The sequence below is a fragment of the Bos grunniens genome, chromosome 4 (genome assembly GCF_055505025.1).
Source record: "Bos grunniens cultivar Pamir isolate PY7600 chromosome 4, Bosgru_T2T1.0, whole genome shotgun sequence".
In the NCBI taxonomy this organism is placed as follows: domain Eukaryota; kingdom Metazoa; phylum Chordata; class Mammalia; order Artiodactyla; family Bovidae; genus Bos; species Bos grunniens.
In genome coordinates this window covers 19,136,427-19,155,813 of record NC_141168.1, presented here as the reverse complement: position 1 = coordinate 19,155,813, position 19,387 = coordinate 19,136,427, and the positions used below count along the sequence as shown (strand labels likewise).

Genomic DNA, 19,387 nt, shown 5'->3' with positions numbered 1-19,387 from the left:
CTGTGGCAGGATGAAAAGCTGTAATTCTACTGCCTGCGAGATGCTTCCAGTTAGACTCCCAACAGTAGTTGGCACTAAGAACATTCTGGCAGGGGAAATAGAGAAAAGGATATATTCGACTGCCCTGTACATGAACAGCGGGGCTACAGTGCTATCAGGCATGACCCTGGAATCTGACAACAGTAGGTGAAGCATCCATCTGAATGATCCAGGCATCTTGAAAGTCTGGCAGTGGAGCTCGTAAAACAAGGCTTTGTCCTTGGGACAAGGCTCCCTCAGGGTAATGAAAACCAAGACCTTAGAAGGAAAACCTAAAGCGGGCCCCCTCTCAGCACTGTACCCGAACCTATTAGCCTCTGTGCAGCACTCCGGTGACTGTTTTCTTCTTAAGTGAGTTATTTTGACATATGTTGCTACTTTTGCTTTTGCTGTTTTATTTCAAGTCAATTAGCCTGCTTTCTACTATCAGTCAAAACGCCTAACAGTAAACGCTGTTGTAGTGCTCCATTTCCTGTCACCAGAGTTCCCACTCACGGTTCTCTGCTCTGCAATTTCAACAGCACTTAAAGTGCAGTGGTTCTGCAAAGCCGCTACGGGCCTTGGTGAGAATCCACTGCCCATCTCTGCTGCAGCAAAAGGCAAAGATGGCTACACGTAGGCAGTACGGAGCTGGGCCAACAGCCCAAGCTGAACCAGTCCTCCATGGCTCTTGGCAACAGTGCCGCCATCTGGGCTGACCCCTGGGTCCCCCCTCCGAGGTACCACTCAACCCAGGCAACTCCCATGCCACCTTGTCGCACCTCAGAGATATTGCACACAAGCGGACGCTATCTTATGTGGCACTCCCAGCTCCTATATAATGAAAAAGGGTTAGGGAGGGAGAGGAGACATGCAGAAAGGTCACTAAGTAGTCTCGGTATATTTAGTCTTGGAAGTGGAAGCAGTTTTACAGTTATATTTCTGCAGGACATCCAGAGGGTTTGAAAAGACCTTCAGAGTCTCATGGTCTTCAAAGACTGAATGTAAAGAGAACAGATCATATTTTTTGTTTTTAAATCGATGGGTCGTTACAGTAGAATTGTGCAGTACAGGGGAAAAGTGAATGCATAGGGGGGCGAGGGAGCAGTGCCATTTATACGAACATCCTTGGATCTTTAAAATAAATTATACAGGTGAACACAGAAGTTCATGCTACTTGCTGGAAGCAATAAGGATCGAATTTTGTGGAACTCGCAGTCCACAAATCTCCAGGTATCCTGCCTCATCCTCAGTGGGCTATCATGTTCTGTGGTACATCTTGGTAGCCCTTAAAACTGGTGGCATGGTCTCAGATAGATTCTTGCAGGAGAGACAGATTTATGGATTCCATCAGCTTCTTCCAGGGGAGCCGCCCGATCGCCAGGAGGGCACAGGTGAGATGCTTGTTGAGGTTCTCTCAGCCTGTCTACCAGGGTCAAACAGCAGTTTCCAGGTCCTCATGGCCAATGATCTTATAATTCTGGCGGCTTTCCAGGTAGGCAGCCAAGTCTGGGTCCCCGGCCTGTTGGGCTCTGTCTTGAGGTGTCTTACCCTGTAGGTAACAGTGAAGAGGAAAGAGACACAAACACTTGGGAAACATTTTTTAAAAAATCATAGAAACAGAGCAGCTCAAAGATAACTCAACTAAAACTGATCTTTCCATGTTTTCTGTTTGAGTTGATGAGATACTTTCTAAATCTATTATTGCATCAAACGTGTGAGATATGCAAGTTCAAAAGAGATGATCACTTTTCAGAGGTGGGGCTTCCATCAAAGGAAAGGGAGGTTCTAGAGTAACTAGTTAGACAGCAGCAAATCGTGTAGCACAGGAAGTATGAGAACCCAGATTCTCTTCAGAGGGGGAAAGAAATCACTGAACAGAAAGTAGGGAACCAGGCATTCTGATTTCTAGTTTGGAAGTCTTTCTGTGATACTAAATCCTGGGAAAATAACAAGCAGAAACAAAAGAGGGATGATCAGAAACAATTTAAAAGGTGTTTCTTCACTGGTTTCAAAGTCTTCAGTTTGGTTCTCCCTAATTTAGAACTATTTTATCTCCCTAAAAAGTAAGTTAATTTCTGATAATAAAAGCAATGGGTGTTGAGTACAGAAATCTTGGGAAAGTAGAAAAGTATAAGTAAGCAAAAATCACCAGTAATTCCACTATACTAAGATAACTGCTGTTACCCTTCCCATAAAGTAGCTATTTTCTTATTTCTGTAGCTCTACACACAATTAGTTTTATGAAAACTAAACCATACTTTGTTTATATACTTAGGTAATGTGCTTTTGCACTTAAGAACATATAAAACCTCTATGTCATGAAATGTTCTTCTGCATCATTGTAAATGACTGTATCATTTTTTGCAGTCTATTATAATGTTGGGTTTCCCTGGTAGCTCAGCAGTAAAGAAGCTGGCTGCCAATGCAGGAGGTGCGGGTTTGATCCCTGGGTTGAGAAGATCCCCTGGAGGAGGAAATGGCAACATACTCCACTATTCTTGCCTGGGAAATCCCATGGTCAGAGGAGTCTGATGGGCTACAGTCCACGGAATTACAAAAGAGTCAGATACAACTCAGTGACTGAACAACAACAAATTATAATGCTATATGTATATTTATTGATTTGGGTCATACCTGAATGGTCTAGTGATTTTCCCTACTTTCTTCAATTTAAGTCTGAATTTGGCAATAAGGAGTTCAGGATCTGAGCCACAGTCAGCTCCCGGTCTTGTTTTTGCTGACGGTATAGAGCATAGCCTCTAAAATCACTGCAGATGGTGACTGCAGCCATGAAATTAAAAGACACCTTGCTCCTTGGAAGAAAAGTTATGACCAAAGTTATGGCAAAGACATTACTTTGCCAACAAAGGTCCGTCTAGTCAAGGCTAGGGTTCTTCCAGTGGTCATGTATGGATGTGAGAGGTGGGCTATAAAGAAAGCTGAGCACCGAAAAACTGATGCTTTTGAACTGTGGTGTTGGACAAGACTCTTGAGAGTGCCTTGGACTGCAAAGAGATCCAACCAGTCCATCCAAAGGAAATCAGTCCTGAATATTCATTGGAAGGATTGATGCTGAAGCTGAAACTCCAATACTTTGGCCACCTGATGTGAAGAACTGACTCTTTGGAAAGGACCCTGATGCTGGGAAAGACTGAAGGTGGGCAGAGAAGGGGAGGACAGAGGATGAGATGGTTGGATGGCATCACTGACCCAATGGACATGAGTCTGAGTAAACTCTAGGAGTTGGTGATGGACAGGGAGGCCTCGTGTGATGCAGTCTATGGGGTCGCAAAGAGTCGGACACGACTGAGTGACTGAATTGAACTGAACTGATGTATATTTATACACGTAATATTTCTGAAATGAGGCCAACAAACGTAAATCAACCGTTAAAGGAGGAATGGTCTTCATTATTTTGAATGTTTATAGACATACTTAACTGTCCTTGACACTTCTAATTTTTGTTCAATGGTATCTACTTAAAAATGATATTGTTTTAAAAATTTTTGTTGGAGTATAGTTGATTTACAGTGTTGTGTGTTTCTGCTGTATAGCAAAGTGAATCAGTTATATACTCTTTAGATTCTGTTCCCATATAGGTCATCACAGAGTACTGAGCAGAGTTCCTGTGCTATAGAGTAGGTCCTTATTAGTTAGTTATCTATTTATATATTATAGTGTGTATATGTTATTCTCCAATCTTCCAGTTTACCCTTTTCCTCCTCCCTTTCCCCCTTGGTAGCCATAAGTTTGTTTTCTACATTAGTAACTTTATTTCTGTTTTGTAAATAGATTTATTGGTATCATCTTTTTAGATTCCACATCAGTGATACCATATGATACCTGTCTTTCTGTGTGTGACCGACTTCACTCAGCATGACAGTCTCTAGGTTCATCCGTGTCACTGCAAATGGTATTATTTTGTTCTTTTATATAGCTGAGTAATATTCCATTGTGTATATGTACAAAATGATATTAAGTTCTAAGGAAAGGATAGAGGCATGATCACTGTACCAGATAAATAGTTCCATGTATAAAAATGCACACAAGTATTACAGAAACTATCAAACACTTCTCAGCCTTATCTTTTGCAATGGATGGTATCAACTTCAATTAAGTCTGATCCTAGTAGCCTACAAGGGCATGTGGAATAGAAGACAAAAGGGATGTAACAATGGCTCTAAACGCTCTAAAATTTTTACCTATTTAGTTGGGATTTAATATTTAGCCATAGCTCCAAGTTCCTATAATTTTATTCAATTTGGTTACAGTACTTGTAGCTTATCTTTTTTCTTTCGGAATATAGATGATTTACAATACTGTGTCAGTTTCAGGTATGCAGCAAAGTGATTCAGTTTATTTACACACACACACACATATCCCAATTCTTTTTCAGATTCTTTTTGCATATAGGTTATTACAGAATATTGAGTAGAGTTCCCTGTGCTATACAGTAGGTCCTTGTTGATTATCTATTTTATTTATATGTAGTAGTATGTATATAAAATAGATAATCTCCCAATTTTTCCAAAACTTTCACCAAAACTCCTAATTCCCCGCCCCCCAACCTTTCCCCTTTAGTAACCATAAATTTGTTTTTAAGGTTTGTGAGTCTGTTTCTATTTTGTAAATAAGTTTCTTTGTATCATTTTTTAAAGAGATTATCTTGTCATCAACATTAATGAGGTTGAGATTCCCAGTTTCTAAATAGAGGTGGAGTGAGTGAGCCTTTGAGTTGATTTTTAAGGAGCCATTCTCTATTGAGAGAAATTCTCTCAAAATATTGCTTCTCTCCAAAAATTTCCAGGAGAAGACCCAGTCATAATTATGATATTCAGCTTTCACCAAGCATAAAATTAGGGAATGGAAAAAATTAGAGGATCCCTGAAAAGGATGAAGCATAGCTCTATTACTCCAAACGGTAAGCTCTCTAAAACAAAATGTTGGGTGCAAACGTAGGTTATACAGTAGCACGTAGTATAGCTTGACTTTACCTACTTGCAGGAAATGAGAGAGAAAAATGGACATACCCACATGTGAGGAGAAATCATTAACGTTTTAATGGTATATAGGTCTAGATTGTGGGATTTCTAGCAGTTTTTACTTTTTAAAAAATTTTTGCATTGCTAGAGGTTTCTATGAGGCTGTACTACATTTATAATAAAAATAATAAAACTTTGCATTTTGAAAAGAGGACATACATACATAACACAAAATAGAAATATCAAGGAACATTGAGAACCTTTATTTGATTCAGAAACTTAGATTAAAAAAGAACCATCTGCTCTGGGTCCAGGTCTCCTGGCCACTCTCTTCTTGGTCCCTCTATTTCCTCTTGCTCCTCCCTTCTACCACCTGAGTTGAGACCAGTCTCTGGTGCCCAGGCAAGGGCCCTGCTGTGTTCTAGTGGCTCCAGCAAGAAAGGCCAAGCCCACCTCAAATCTTGGCCTCTGCTGATCTTGCTTCCCTGGGTTGTGCCTCTCACTAAGGTTACACATCAAAGCACCTGAATGCAAATATCATCTGGGAAGAATATCACAGTGAGTAATTATCTGCCATTTGGAATCTTACACCCAGTTAGCTAACCAGACAGGTAATAGATCAGATAGAAATTAAGACCCGGCTTAATGAATTCAATAGTCTACATTTATCAGAATTAAGACAGCCAGGGACCTCAGAGAGCAAGGATCTGGTGGGTCACAAGGGAAATGAAGAATCAAGCACTGAAACTGGTTCAGAAAGGACAGAAAGGTCCATATCAGAGAGAAAGCCATGTCACAAGGTACTGCGGTTGGAGGAAACTCCAGAGTGAAAACCACACACAGCTCCCATTAGATTTATTTAAGTGATGAGCAATTCTGAAGTTATCAGTAGGCTTGTAAGTTACCTGTTTCTTGTCTACATTCATTGATGCCAAACTTAGGTTACTTAGCACATACTTAATGAAGTCCTCACTTATATATTAAAATTCTTCTCTGTAACCTGCTACAGTTAAGTGGCTTGTCCTTTCTTAGAGGGTGCTTTAAAACTCAGAGCCAACCATGACCATGACCTCAGATCATCATAGCAAATTACTCTATGGGGTTGATCTCTATTAACTCTTCTCTCTGCCTCTCTCTCCCCTTGAGTCCTGAGGTCAGAGCGTTCAGAGGTCTATGAAGCCCCTTGGACAAGCACACACCCTCCCTTTGTGCTTATACATTTAAACTGCAGTTTCTCTAAATGAAACACTTTATTTTGGCCTCCTTTTTCCAAAGCCCCAGGCACTTCCATAAGTACAGAAAGGATGCCTTTGCTCCAAGGCAATGGAGCCAGAGATCCTGCCCTGGGGAGGATGCCTGCACTCACTCATCAAGTTACCTTGGAGTCCGTCTTTCTCAGAGATGCTCCTGCGTCCACCAGAAGCTGGCACACGGCCCGGTTCCGCTGGCAGGCTGCCTTGTGCAGTGCGGTCTCACCCCTAAATCAAAGATGAAATGGGTAAAGGGCTGGAGGCGGGAGTTGGGGTGGGGGAAAGGGGGCAGGGAGGGAAGCGAGGGTCGCATCGTACCCCTGCTGCTGACCTTCTGTGCCCCCTGGCCACTTTCCCACCTATGGTTGAGACCACAGTTGCAGGGCATGGACAGGGGCGGTGGCTGACCGGGGTCCTAAAAGTACCCTGAGTTGGTCATCGTCTCACCATAACATCTGACTCCAGCCTCTTTTTCAGTGTTGGCTGGTTAGGTAGGCTGAGTGATTTTGTTTTAAATGACTACTGTCTGATGTAAGTACTCTTCAGTGGCACTCTGAAATAGACTGATGTGCGTAGACGTGTCTGAACAGTGTGCAGCCACTCTGTGTAGACATTCCAGCTGTGTCCCGTAGACATTGGGACATAGCCGGAATGACGGGAGGTGAAGTGCACACAGGAGCAGCACGGAGCACCACATCGCAGGGCTCAGTAGACCACCTGGCCCTGGGAAGACCACCTCCTGGGACTTGACTTCAAAGGCCCAGGAGGCAGCCACTCTGCCCGACCCGCTGATTCCTTGTGAGTGGAAGGGGAGGGGCAGCCCCAGAGGATATCTGGGAGGGACAGTAAGAACTCTAGGAGAATTCAGCAGCCCAAGTCACCTCTAGTTAGCGGCAGGCCTGAGGTCAGCCCACTCGGGATGGGGAATAGCCATGGCAAAGCGACTATTTCTCCAACCCCCAGAGCCAACCAGAGTCAGCCAAGACAGCAGAGGGAGGAGAATATTCCCATCCTGAGTCTAAAATTGAAAAGACACTTAATGCCAAGCTCGGGTGAATGACAACCTTGCTGATGGGATGTGTGGTACACGAACAAGCTCCCGTAGCAATGGATGGTTCCTTCCTTGTCAGTGACTCATGACTAAATCCCTCCTACTTTTCTTCCTTCCGGTCTCCTTAGCCCTTCTCCACTCCACTGACTCAGTGGACATGAGTTTGAGCAAACTCGGGGAGATAGTGAAGGACAGGGAAGCCTGGTGTGCTACAGTCCATGGGGTCACAAAGAGTCGGACACAACTTACAGACTAAACAACCACAACTCCACCCCACCCATTCTTTATCCTTGTTATATTTCACTGCAGTTCTCTAGAGGCTCCTCCTGGCTTCCAGGGTTAGATGTTTTTAGCCTTTCTTTGTCCCTGCTTGGGGAAAAGTAACTGTTGTGCTATTCTGGGAATAAAAACGTTGACAATAAATGTTATCAGTTTGGGGGCCAACTGCAGAGTTGTTGAGTTTCTGAACCAGAATTCCTCTTCTGAGGCACAAAACATGGAAATGGTTGGAGCCACTATGTTCCTGGTTCTCCAGTGGTTGCATATAACTTGTCCCATTCTAGATTTAGCACGGAGAAATTGTCTCACTGCACAAAAAGGATGCCTTAGGGCATTAGGGCTTAATTTGCTTATAAACCTCAGTTGAGAAAGAGTAAATGGATGGGTAATTAAGAGCTAGGTACATTAGACTTCTCTGCCATTCAAGGTGCACCAGTGCAGAAGTACCTCCCTTGAAGGAAGTTCTAAATGATGACCAGCAATGGTTATGTATGCAATCATCATGACAGGTACCATCTATTTTTACTGTGTAAACTTTGATTTAGAAGATTAGCTCTACAGTCATAAAGGCAAGTGAAAGTAGGACATTTTTATATGATCTCAAGAAGACAATCTAGACTACATAATGCAAGGCAACACTCACGTTTCACTGTCTGCCATATCCAATAACTCGGACGGTCCTAAAGAAGAGGAAAAGCAAGATGCCCATCAGAAAAAAGTTCAAAAAAATCACCATTAATAAAAAAACCAAAACTGTAGTCACAGAATTAAAATACTTTGGGAGGCTGAATAAGAGCAGAGTATTTAGTTTCAGGGATAATAAGACCACCTCCCCCTCCAAAAGAGAAATGCTCCCTCCAACTCCCCCTCATCAATCTCTCAATCATCACCAGGCAATATGTAGAGAATGGGAGATAAAAAAGAACATAGCCCCTGCCTTCAAGAGACTTTCAAACAAGCTGAAGAAATAAAATTAATAGGGATAGAATAAATTAAGAATAATTAAGTGGCTACCTAAAGAGGAAAAGGAGAATCGAGTGGGCTTTAAAGTCTACTTTTAGCACAGGTTGTTCGGGAAGGTCTTATACAGCATACCATTAAAACTACGAGAGACTGTATTATTAAGTGCTCTTTATCTGACATAACACTTAGCAGCTTACACTAAGTCAAGACATTATCTACCCCAATTTCTTTATTTTAGAAATAGAGTAAAATTCTATTTTTCATAAAATTTCCCTCCCCAAATCTGGAAGAAATGTTAATATACAAACATCAAATGGTTCTAGATGCTTCATCAGGAATTGAACATTCTGAGCTTTCACATTCACAACTTCTTATTTGTTCACTAATTTACTCAATTCAACCTGCAAACGCTGCTTAGAATGCCCACCTCTCCCCCTGCTGCACTACTGCTTTCCTCCAAACCCTTCCTGCAACTTCCTACCTGCAGGTATCAGCTGGTCCACATTTTCTCCAGAAAGCTCTCTATTACTGCATTCTTAATATTGCATTAGATGCCCTGCCCATGTGTTCCCTCATTTTGTATGTTAACCCTATTTCCTACAATTAGGAGGGTAATATAATTAACCGTCAAAACTGAGAGTATCCCTAACAAGTAGGGATATACAATCACCTTACTTATCATGACACTTGTCAAGCCATATTAAAATTACCTGCTGTCTTGTCTCTCTCCACAACTAGATTCTGGAAAACCCCTTGAAGATGTGGCAGATGCCTTGTCCAACACTGTGTCCTCCGTTGGTGACTGGCATAGAGCACGGTGCCAAGCAGAGGCTTAAATGTTTGTCTGAATTAATGAATAAGGAGCCTGGCAAGCTACAGTCCATGGGGTTCCAAAGAGTTGAACACAACTGAGCAAATGACACACAAACAGATGGAAAGGTATACAGTGTTCTTGGACTGGAAGATTTTGACTATGCTACCCAAAGCAATCAACAAATGCAATCTCTATCAAATTACCAGTGCCATTTTTCACAGAACTAGAACAATGAAGTTTAAAAATTTTATGGAAACACAAAAGACTCCAAATAGCCAAAGCAATCTTGACGAAGAATGGAGCTGAGGAGTCAGGCTCACTGACTTCAGACTATACAAAGCTACAGTAATCAAAGTTGTTTGGTACTCGCCCAAAAGCATATAGATTAATGGCACAGGATAGAAAGCCCTGAAATAAACTCAGGTACCTATGGTCAATTAATCTACAACAAGGGAGGCAAGAATATACAATGGAGAAAAGAGAGTCTCTTCAATAAGTGGTGCTGGGAACACTTGACAGCTACATGTAAAAACTTGAAATTAGAACATTCTCTAACACCATACACAAAAATAAACTCAAAATGGATCAAAGACCTAAATGCAAGAACAGAAGCCATAAAACTCCTAGAGGGAAACATAGGCAGAACACTCTGACATAAATTGCAGCAATATCTTTTTGGATCTGTCTCCTAGGCTAATGGAAATAAAAACAAAAATAAACGAGACCTAAGTAAACTTAAAAGCTTTTGCACAGCAAAAGAGAGCATAAACAAAATGAAAAGACAACTTCCAGAATGAGGGAAAATATCTGCAACAATGCAACCAAAACATGCAAATAGCTCATATAGCTCAGTGTCAAAACAAAACAGAACAAAAAACCCATTAAAAAATGGGCAGAAGATATAAATATTTCTCCAAAGATGATATGCAAATAGCTAACAGACACATGAAAAAATGCTCAACATCACTAATTATTAGAGAAGTGTAAATAAAAACTACAATGAGGTATCACCTCACACCAGTCAGAATAGCCACCATCAAAAATATCTACAAACAATAAATGCTAGAGAGGGTGTGGAGAAAAGGAAACCTTCCTACAGTGTTGGTGGTGACAGAAATTGGTACAGCCACTATGGAGAACAGCATAGAGGTTTTTTAAAAACTCAAAATAGAACCATACCATATGATCCTGCAATCTCATTCCGGGGCATAAATCAGAGAAAAACATAATTCGAAAAGATACATGCACCTCCATATTAACTGCAGCACTATATACAATAGGCAGACATGGGAACAACCTAAATGTCCATCAACAGATACATGGATAAAGAAGATGTGGTGCATATATATATGCTGGCTTCCCTGGTGGCTCAGATTGTAAAGTGTCTGCCTGCAAAGCGGGAGACTTGGGTTTGACCCCTGGGTCGGGAAGATCCCCTGGAGAAGGCAATGGCAACCCACTCCAGTACTCTTGCCTGGAAAATCCTATGGATGGAGAAGCCTGGTGGGCTACAGTCCATGGGGTCACAAAGAGTCAGACATGACTGAGCAACTTCACTTCACTTCACATATATATACACACACATACACACACACACACACACACACACACACACACAGTGGGACACTACTCAGCCATAAAAAGGAATGAAATAATGCTATTTGCAGCACATGGATGGACCTAGAGAGTATAAGAACTAAGCCAGAAGAGAAAAACAAATACATGATATTGCTTACATGTGGAATCTTAAAAAAAAAATGATACAAATAAATTTATTTATAAAACAGAAAAAGACTCTCAGACATAGAAAACAAACTTATGGTTACCGAAGGGGAAAGGAGGTGGGCAGGATAAATTAGGAATTTGGGAGTAACCTAAACACACTGCTACATATAAAATCGATAAACAAAGACCTATTGTCTAGCACAAGGAAGTTTACTCAGCATTTCATAGTTTTGAAAAAGAACATATAGATACATTTTCTTTTCAATATACGTGTGTGTGCGTGAGTGTGTGAGTGTGTGTGTGTGTGTGTGTGTATATATGTACACACACATTAAACTGAATCACTGTGCTATATACCTGAAACTAATTTAACACTGTTAATCAACTACACTTTTCAATAAAAACAAAAGTCACTGGTCAAGGGGAAGGGAGATGTTCACAATCCTCCTGGTCATCCAGGAGCTACATCACCAACTTCCTCTCCTTTCTTTCCATCTATGGTCCTTAGGACAGGTCAATCTTCTCTTGAAACGTCTGTCCTATTACTTGTTCCAATTTGTCCTATTTGACAAATACACTTCCTAATAGGTCTCCGTCAGGGACATGAGCGTGCAGGACTGTTACTAAGAACACATATAAAGATCTAACATTTAGATTTCTAGGCTTCAAATTCATCATATGTCCTCTGTCTCCCCAAGTATTTAAAACAGTGAAGTTCACAGTCTTTCACTTGGAACTACCCCACCTCAATTTGTTCTCAAGGCTCCATTTTATTTATTTTTTGTATAAGCTAAATCGGTAGCTGCATGATCACCCAAATATTTCTAAGACTCTCCCAGCTCTGAGAGCTTGCTCCCTCCAGCTATGTAGAGCAGCATTTTCTACCCACATACCTAAATCTTTGGAGGAACAAATGGCAATCCAGTCCTAAATCTTTGGAGGAACAAATGGCAATCCAGTCCAGTATTCTTGCCTGGAAAACCCTACGGACAGAGGAACCTGGTGGACTACAGTCCACAGGGTCACAAAGAGTTGGACGCGACTGAGCATGCACTCACCTAAATCTTACACATCCTTTAAAAGCCCAGTGTGTGACCAGGTCCTCTGAAAAGGCCACCTTTGACCCCATTTCTGAACTCCCGTAACACTGGGGTTGGCCCTTGTACTGTGCATTTGCTTTCTGAATGTATGCCTTATCTCTTTAATTATTCTACATCTTTTAAGTGTAAGAACACTTTTTCTTACCCTTCTAACACATTCCCTGTTTCACAGGTTCAATGAGGATTTTATTCATTCATGTTTGTTCCTCAGTCCTATGATTCTAAGGAAACTGGAATGATAACTCTCCACCCCCATCACCCCCTGCCCCACCGAAATCCCCCTAATGTGTCAAGCAGTCTAGTGCAGTGATTAAGAGCGACGGCTTTGGTGCTGAACATCCTTGGGCCCAAACTCCAGCTATCTCTGCCCCTCACGAGATCTCAGGCAAGTTCATTGTATTTCTCAGTCCCTTGATTACTGCACAAGTAAATTATAATTAATAATACTATTTATCGCATAGGTTTGTTATGAGGTTTTGTAAGTTAATACAAAAAAAGTGTTTAAAACAGTAGCTGGGACACTATATGCAATGTGTAAAGTTTAGGTATAATTAAGCGTTCTATTCTCTGACATAACACAGCAGCTTACATTAAGCTCGGGTGCTGGAACATCAATGAGGGAAGGAGATATAAAAGGGTGCCTTGGCTCCCACTTATATTTGAAGTAAGTGTTAACTCCAATTCAGTGTTCTGAGAACCAAGTACTCCAGGCCTATTCCGTCTTGGACGAAGCAGCCTCCACAAGGTCAGGAGCAAGAATGCTTACAGAGCCCAATGATCCTTTTAGAGAGCTCCTGTCACCTTCAGCAAAGTCATTCATTTTGCAAGGAATTCCATGAACATGAGCAGTGGCCTCACCAGTGTCTGTTCCCACCATTACTGATAATTGTGTAACCAAGCAGGACGCTATGGGGACTTCTCCTGGGGACAGACACCTCCCACATAGCTCCTCTTTGGAGCACCTAGAAAATAGTATCTGATGCACATTTCTGAGTTGTTTTACAGATGCTGAAACCACCAACAAATGGAGGAAGTTAACTGATGATCATGAGCCCCCAGACCTACTGGCCCCTAAGGATTGATAATGTTAACCTCTGTGACACTGCCATGACCTCACCATCAGATGAGCTGATCATATACTCTGCAATGCCTCTCCCTCACCTGGCCTTTAAAAATACTTTGTTGAAACCCTTTGAGTTCGAGGTCTGGGGACACAAGCCACCTGTTCTCCTTGTTTGGCCCTGCAGTAAACCTTTCTCTGCTCCAAACTCTGATGTTTCCGTTTGTTTTGGCCTCATTGTATGTTAGGCACACAGCCTCGCATTTGGTAACAATTGCACAAATATTTAGGCAGTAGGGGGTCTCATCTCATTTCCTCAGCTCTGTCACCTGGTACTCTCAGAAGTGCAACCACAGTGGGTCCACGGACTCTGGGGTCCATGCCTTCGTGCAGTGAGAGGATGATAAAGCAGTTTAATCTGTGCTAAAAAAAAGTGGGACAAAGAAAAGAAGCTTGTTTCTCAAACTCCTGACAAGAATCACTATAAATGAAACCAACCCAGCAGGATTCCAGAGCTGATCATCTAATCTGGGAGTCAGGCATGCCTTGAGCTGTTTATTGTCTCCTCCTTCCTCTCCAATCCTCTGTCCTTGACAGAGATGCAGATACTAAAATAAGATGTAACTTTTCGCTCTTAATTAATACCCAAAGCAACTTCAATTAAAGGTTTTAGAAAGATGGACTCTGGAAAGATGGACTTAACTGACAGCAAGGAGATTTAGGAGAAGAAAGGACAAGAGGAGTGCATGCCAGGTGGAGTCTGAGACAGAACTGTGGTTTCCCTCCCTATGTGTGTCTCCAGTGACCTACTGGGAGCTATTTTTAATAGTGTATCAAGCCATCACTGCTATGTGGAATCTAAAACAGGACACAAATGTACCTATGCATGAAACAGACTGAATCAGGGACACAGAGAATAAACTGGCGGTTGCCAAGGAGGAGAAGGCTGGGAGAGGGCTGAATTGGGAGTTTGGGATTAGCAGATGCAAACTGATATATATATATAATGGATAAACAACAAGGCCTTACTGTATAGCACAGGGGACTGCATTCAGTATCCTGTGAGAAGCCAAAATGGAAACGAATATGAAAATATATGTGTGTGTGTATATAAGTACATAAAAGTGAGTCACTTTGCCGTATAGCAGTAATTAACACAACACTGTGAATCAACTGTACTCCGATTCAAAGATAAAAAGGAATTTTTTACAAAAATGTACATGAGTAGAATTACATTTTGCAAACAATAAAAATTAAGTTTTCTTGGAACAAAAATAGTGCATCATGCTGTCTAATAGTGCCCTGTGTAGATTAGTAGCATAAGATAAGATTTGGAGGTGGGAGCATGTCCAGAGAAACAAAAACCATCAACAAAGACCACAAGTATATTCCCTTGAAAGAAAAAAATACATGTGAAAAAGCAGCAACTATGATTTTTGGAAAAGTTAATTCCAGCCTCAGCCATAAGGGAAAGAACAGGAGAAAGAGAAAAAATAAAGATGGAATTCCTTCAAGTAGATCAACGGGGGAACATTTGGGTTTGGGCTTAGTTTGTCATGTGTACATATGTTCTGATGGTGGACACTATGCATCTCCCCTAAGGAATTGGAAGGAATGCCGTTAAATTATCAGCAGAGAATTCCTGATTGTTCCCTGAATAGAAAAAGTCTTGGCTTTCTGTCTCCCCAGAGTTTACTAAAAGACCCACAGTTCAGCCCCCAGCTGACCTGCCCCAGGAAGCAACCACTGAATCTCTACTGAGGGGATATAGGTACAGATTTCTCCATGAACGTTTCAGAAGGTGATCGCCCTTCCATAGTCTATGCCAGTTATCAGTAGAATCCTGTATATGATATTCATTTCAAACTACCCTGAATTGTGGTTGTTTATCTATGCTTTATTTCTCTCACTGAGTTTTAGGAATACACAGGGCAGAGACCATATCTTGTATTTTGGGTGAGCTTTTGCAAGTCATCCAGCTTTGCTACACTTCAGTTTTACCACCCGTCAAGTAGAGATAAAAGAACTTACCTTGTGGGCTTGTTGTAAGAATCAAATCCATAAATACACATAAAGGACTCAGAACAATAAAGATGAGCAGTGATTATTACAATAATATTTCTGTTTAAAAGTGTATGGGACAGACTTTTTGAATGAATGAATGACATTTAAAAATCCACTTGGATCTTGGCCAATATCACACTTTTTTTCCTAAGAGAGAAAGACCCATAAAAGGAACATGGATTTAAAAAAATTTAAAAAGCTATGCTATCTGAGAAATGGTCTGAAAAATAAAGGGGAAAGAAAAATACATTGTGGGTAGAAACATATCATTTTTCGGATGCGGGTCAGGGAATTCAAAAAGAAGCAAAACTTCACAAATGTCCCAACATTGAAAAAGTCACAGCGTGGTAAGTAGTCAAACTTTCCAAACTTCAAATCGACTGCCCAGTCAGTGCTCATCCCAGAGGCTCTTCCAGGAACCCATGCAATTGTGTCATCACCATTTCGCTTGTATTACATATGATGTGTCTTTTGTCACATGCATCCTTTAATTTGCTTCCCACACCGAGCCATCCAAATCCCCTTTGCTGTCCCCCCACCTCCCCGTGGTCTCTCTCCCTCTGGACCTCATTTCCCATTAGTCTCCCTGACGCTGCCAGCAGACCATTCCAAATCCTCCTGAGCGCCGACAAAAGCTGCACAGATGTGGGGAGAGCCGGCACTGGGAACTCTCAACAGCACGGCCATCCTGTCCCAGCGGGACGGGGGTCGTTTCTCTTGGGGACCAGAGGCAGAGAGGGGGGTGGGTGAAAAAAAAAGAGAAAAGAAAGACTGAAGGCAGAAAAAGAGGGAAGACAAAGTAAGCCATTGAAATCAGAAAGGAAATGCATGAGTGAGATTTCTATCAGGAAACACAGTAGGGGGCAGGGGGGGTGGGCGCTGGGAGAATAAAAACAAAAGAGCAAAATGTGCCCGGTGGTTAAAGACTAAGACACCACAAAAGTCTCTGGGAGGGTACAACGAGGGAGGAGGGAGTGGGCAAAAATATGGTTGAAAGGAGTTGAAAAGCAGGAACCGCTGGGGGGTGGGGGCTCTCCGCTGGAATCCCTCCCGTCCTCCTCTCTCCACCCAGTCCTTGTGGTATTCTTAGGCTCTCTCTCCCACCTCCATTCTCTTTTCAACCCTCCCATTGCCCAAATTCCAGTTTTTCATAAAGGGAAGCAGCGTGTTGTGTATTTAAGAGAAGAAGTCCCAAAGAAGATGAGGGACGAGAAAAATTCAAGCCTCCTGTGGCTTTTGAGAAATAACCACAGGTCCCATGGCCCCCCAGCCCGTGTTCAAAAGAGCCCTGAGAAGAGAAATTTGTGGCTGAATGTGGTGCCTGGGAGAATGACTAAGCTCTCACGACTCCCATTCAAGAGGCATCCTGACTGCGGACCCCCACCTTCAATAAGACATGAAGAAGAGGGTGAAGCAGAGAGGAGAGAGGCGCTCCCTGGAGTAAGGATGCAGGAGGCAAACAAGTCCCATCAGTCATGCTCCTTGAAAAGGGCCCTCTGATTTCTTAGGACCCTTGTCTTTAAAGGCATCTTGACAGGCGGGTCTTTGAACAGTCTTTAGGATTTATATACTATAAACCCAAGGAAGGACTTGAATCTAGTTTTTAACAAAAAAATTTAAAAAGTACAATTTCAAGAGGTTTGCAGCAACCGAGATGGCAAGAAGGGGTGTCTCTTGATCTTTGCCACAGTATGAAATCTGCATGGATTTATTCTTTTATTTATGTGAATCCAAACTGATCAGATCCATCCACTGTAAATCTAACATTAACTTATCAATACGATGCCGTAGACATCTCTGAACCCCAGCCTCACAGAGGCATCTCAGCAAAGGCTATTTTCCATCAAATCAAGGGAATTTCAGAGTCAGCATCATTACCAATCAGGCAAGACTATTTGCTGAGCAGAGACCACACTAAGAAGATGATTACAGAGTAGAGAAAGTGTCATGTTTTCTGTGTATGTATCCCTGACTTCAAGAGCACCACAAAGGGCTTGCTGCAATTTAAGAGAGATGACTAGTTCTGCAAAGACAGTTTTCAATTCTAAACGTACAAGTTTATAAAATCATATCAGCAACTAAAGATATTAAGACAAATGACAACAGAAATGGTTGAGCCAAAGTGCTCAGCTCTTAAACAACATGGAGAATTAGGCGGACAATGTCAATAGATTTCACATCCATGCTCCTCAATAAGTAGAAATAATGAAGTTGATGTTAAGAATGAAATGGACCATCAATTCAGTCAACCTGAATTGACTATCAGGTTGATAAATACTAATTTTAATAAAAATCAACTACAGATCAGTTTTTATTATTTGACTGTAGGAGAAGGCAAAGGCACCCCACTCCAGTACTCTTGCCTGGAAAATCCCATGGGCGGAGGAGCCTCATAGGCTGCAGTCCATGGGGTCACTAAGAGTCGGACACGACTGAGCAACTTCACTTTCACTTTTCACTTTCATCCATTGGAGAAGGCAATGGCACCCCACTCCAGTACTCTTGCCTGGAAAATCCCATGGACGGAGGAGCCTAGAAGGCTGAATCCATGGGATGGCTGAGGGTCGGACACGACTGAGCGACTTCACTTTCACTTTTCACTTCCATGCATTGGAGAAGGAAATGGCAACCCACTCCAGTGTTCTTGCCTGGAGAATCCCAGGGACGGGGGAGCCTGGTGGGCTGCCGTCTATGGAGTTGCACAGAGTCTGACACGACTGAAGTGACTTAGCAGCTTAGCAGTACTAAAAGGTTAAAAATCACCACCCATCAATATCCAACAGTGATCTTTGGACTGTAGATCATAGTCAGATTTTATTTTCAGACAGAAGAGATGGATTTGGCTGCATGATCTTCAGAGTCATACATCTACCGGCCAATTACAGACCCACGAGGCAGATGCAGTGACCGTGAGAACTGCCTGCCTGTGAGCGAAGTGGAGGTGATTACAAGAATATTGTGTTTTCTCCTTAGTGTAAATATTAAAGTGACTAATTTACAAAAGTTAACCAAAAAAATGAGAAAAATAAGCTTCTCCCTTCCCCAAGTTACTAACAAATTCTTCCTGTCCTTTAGTGTTGACACAAAGAGCTATACTGCATGATTCACTCTTTGCAAAATCTCTCACTCTAAACTGCATGATTCACTCTTGGGATCCAAGAGAAAGGAGTTCGGTGTTGGAATGTCAGGCTTTGGTGCAAGCACTCAGAGATGTGCCAGTTGGATTTCATGGCAGGAAAAGCGTGTGCGCTGATCTACAGCTTGGTTAGAAACTCCAAGCCCTGGGAGCTCGAGTTACAGGGGCCTTTCTAGGTCATCTTATTTAAGGCAGTGGAAAGAGAAGTGGGTGGTGGGGGTTGTGAAAATCCATGGTGTTAGAGCAATACCATCTCAAGCCTCCTCATTCAAGCCCCTGGGGAGACTCAGCTGAAATGAAGATTTCTGGTTTTTAGTGTAAGCATGTCCCCAATATTGCATGGGACATACTTCTGCTAAAAAAATGTTATCATGACTTGTATTTTGATTTGCTAAATCTTGAAGCCCTAGCTTAGGACCCTAAACCAAGGGAAAATATAAAATCTGAGTTCCAGGGAATTCCAAGTGAGTCAGTAGTTCAGGATATTGAGAAGATCACCATTTTCAGCTGAAGAAGACAGAGAGTAAGGGAGGGGACAGATTGAACACATCCATTAATTTTGGAGCCGAGAGGTCTATTTCTCCGACCCTTGAGCTGGGGCTGCCTCCATGACTCGTTTCAGCTGACAGACTGCCACAGAGGTGAGGCAGACTTCTCCAGCCTGGCCTCTGAATGTCTGAAAGCTTCCATTCTCACCCTCCTGAAACCTGGGGATCGTCATGCTGTGAGGAAGCCTGAGATGAAAGTCCAGGTGTCCCAAGCACCCCAGCTGACAGCCCCGAACACGTAAGAATCCATCTTAAATACAGACTCAGTCAAAAGTGCAGTTCCCTGCAGCCTGACAGGTAATAACAAGTGAGATACCAGCAGATCACTGATGAGAAAGGATCCCAGAACCAGGGACGGGAATTCCTATTCTTCAGGAGAGGTAGAGAGGGGAGG

General features: G+C 42.2%; 1 protein-coding gene across 19 annotated transcripts in view; it reads right to left on the bottom strand.

The window, feature by feature from the left end:
• Window positions 1-900: 900 nt before the first annotated feature.
• DGKI (diacylglycerol kinase iota) overlaps window positions 901-19,387 on the bottom strand; it is a 512,936-nt gene continuing 494,449 nt past the window's right edge. For all 19 annotated transcript variants that reach the window (XM_086395389.1, XM_086395391.1, XM_086395394.1 and 16 more), the window contains 3 exons: window positions 8,227-8,263; window positions 6,382-6,481; window positions 901-1,570 (listed from right to left, as the gene is read on the bottom strand). In XM_086395389.1, the coding sequence (XP_086251515.1) occupies window positions 1,454-1,570; window positions 6,382-6,481; window positions 8,227-8,263 (254 nt within the window). In that variant the 3' untranslated portion in view covers window positions 901-1,453. The remainder of the gene's footprint in view (window positions 1,571-6,381; window positions 6,482-8,226; window positions 8,264-19,387) is intronic.